The sequence below is a fragment of the Coffea eugenioides genome, chromosome 8 (assembly GCF_003713205.1).
Source record: "Coffea eugenioides isolate CCC68of chromosome 8, Ceug_1.0, whole genome shotgun sequence".
Classification (NCBI taxonomy): Eukaryota; Viridiplantae; Streptophyta; class Magnoliopsida; order Gentianales; family Rubiaceae; genus Coffea; species Coffea eugenioides.
The window spans coordinates 39,061,063-39,063,278 of NC_040042.1; the positions used below are offsets into that span (position 1 = coordinate 39,061,063).

The following is a 2,216-nucleotide window of genomic DNA, read 5'->3' on the forward strand; positions in this document are numbered from 1 at the left end:
AACTAGCAGAAGCTGGTGGGTTCTTTAGTTGGCAAAATAAAAACCATCTTTTCCTAGTCCTAACAGAAGATTAGTTTTATCAATTGTGATTCTCAACCCAAAAATGAAAACAAAGCGAAGAGTGCAACAAATTTCAGCAAGACTAGTGAATTCAAAGAGATCCGATTGTGGTTATAATGCATAAGCATTTACATTCTCAGTTTTATCAAGACGTCTCAAATCACCAGATTATTTACAATTTTTAATGTTAAGTGGACAACAATATGCATTGGCATGTTGCAACAATTTTCCTTCTTCTCATGTCTAATTGCATGATAAACCTTTGTAATCTCTTTAATTATGATAGAAAAAATAAATAAAACAACCCTCTCTCCTTGTACAATTGTGCATTACTTCCATTGCCATTATAGACTCAATGGGAATTCAAGTTCAATGGGGATAGAGGCGAATGGGAAGTCCTTTCGCAGGCAAAGGGACAGGTACCACCACAGTATTCTCATCAGGAATGGGTTTTTCCCATCTAAACTTCCCCACTACATTGTAAATAAAGACCAGTATAACCAATCGAGCAATATCTTTTCCGGGACATATCCGAGGTCCTCCGCCAAAAGGGACATATGCATAAGGTATTGATCCAGTTCCTTCAGACCTGGAGGGATCAAACTTTTCTGGTTGAGGGAAATACTCCGGGTTCTTGTGCGTTGTATTGGGGGTCCAATATATCTGTACAAAATACCAGGGAGTTAGATACAAAGAGAATTTGAGGGTATCACATTTGTACACTACATGACCATTGCAAAGTAAGAGTAACCGTTTTTTCAAAGGATTTCAGTAGCATAACAGATACTGCATGTAAAATAGAAAATGAATACCTCTACAGAAGGGTTTTGTTTGGCTTGAGAAATTTGAATAAAGATTTAAAATCCATCTAAATCGCTCTAGTTGTTTGGATTACTTAAAAAGTATCTAGATTTGTAATTTATTACTTATTTAAATACATTTTCAACACTAAATTAATTGTTAGTTTATAAATCCAAATATCTCTTGAGTAATTTGAACAATTAAAAAGATTTGAAAGGATTCAAATTCTTCATCAAATCTCTCAATCTAAACACAACTTGGAAAGTTATTACTTGTCATTACTTGAGATTTTCAAGATTCGTGAGTGTCTAGAAAATAGGGATGGGCATACTTATAATTTAAGGATATGGAAATAGATTAGCAATACGTTTGAGAGAAATAATTTGTGAGTTTCTCAATTTTTAAGAGTGAGTTTTTCATACGTACACTGTCAGTGTACAAAATTTTTTATTCTAACAAATTTAGATTATACCACATAAGATAAAGTCAAATTTAAAATTTAACTCAGCCACATGTGATAGTCATTCATTATTGCTAACATAAAAATATCACTACATTGTCAGTACATAAATCGTCTCTTCTTCTAAAATTCTTTTCCTTTTCTAACTCAATCAAAATCTCCTTCATCTCTCTTCCACATTAGAGGAAGTGCTCTCTCTGGTTCTTAGCTTCTCTTGTTTGAATAAATTCTTTTCTAGGATTTCCCAATGAGAGATTCTTCTCTCTTAAGATTTCTTAGTGAGAGTTTTTCTTTTCTCTCCTAAATTGTTCTAGCGCAGTTTCCTGAGTTTTTCTTTGTAAAAGTTATTTTTGTTTATCTTTTTTGTAAAATTTGAGATTTTGTAGATTTAAGATCTATTTTTTCAGATATGCAATTTTTCTATTATTGTCAAATTTAAAATTTTCTTTGGACTTAAATCAGTTTTAATCAAGTGTGACTATCAAAAGACATACACAAATATGTTAAGCTACAATGATTCATTCGAATGGAAGATGTGTAAAAATATCAATATTATCTTTATTTGTATTGATTTATTAAATATGTTATATCTATAGATTTCATATCTATATGTATATGGATCATGTTTGATATATTTCTGCCATTATTGCAAATTTATTAAATAAAATGATCTTTTTTATCAAAAAGAATATTTAATTCATTTTATAAACTGCTTAAAGAAATTTACCATGCTCTCAAATAAAGGTTAACTCAAGATCAAAAGGTTCCATACCTTCCATCCTTTCGGAATGAAGAAGGTGGAAAATGTGAAGTCAGTTAAGGCCTCGCGGAAGTTCCCTTGAATTGGAGGTACAAGTCTCAGTGCTTCACAAGCCACATTCCAGGCATACTTCAT

The 2,216-nt window shown here is 31.6% G+C and overlaps 1 protein-coding gene across 1 annotated transcript; it reads right to left on the minus strand.

Moving 5' to 3' along the window:
- Positions 1–429: 429 nt before the first annotated feature.
- LOC113780721 (beta-amyrin 28-monooxygenase-like) lies at positions 430–2,216 on the minus strand. The gene is made up of 2 exons (XM_027326500.1): positions 2,094–2,216; positions 430–723 (listed from the first exon to the last, which is right to left on the minus strand). The coding sequence occupies exons 1-2, from the start codon at positions 2,214–2,216 to the stop codon at positions 430–432; spliced, it is 417 nt and encodes a 138-aa protein (XP_027182301.1).

Bases quoted from the DNA above. Each gene is read 5' to 3' on its own strand.
- LOC113780721 (XM_027326500.1), bottom strand. From the start codon at position 2,216: ATGAAGTATGCCTGGAATGTGGCTTGTGAAGCACTGAGACTTGTACCT. The intron at 724-2,093 runs GTATGGAACCTT...TATTTTGTACAG, and splicing joins TCATTCCGAAAGGATGGAAG to ATATATTGGACCCCCAATAC.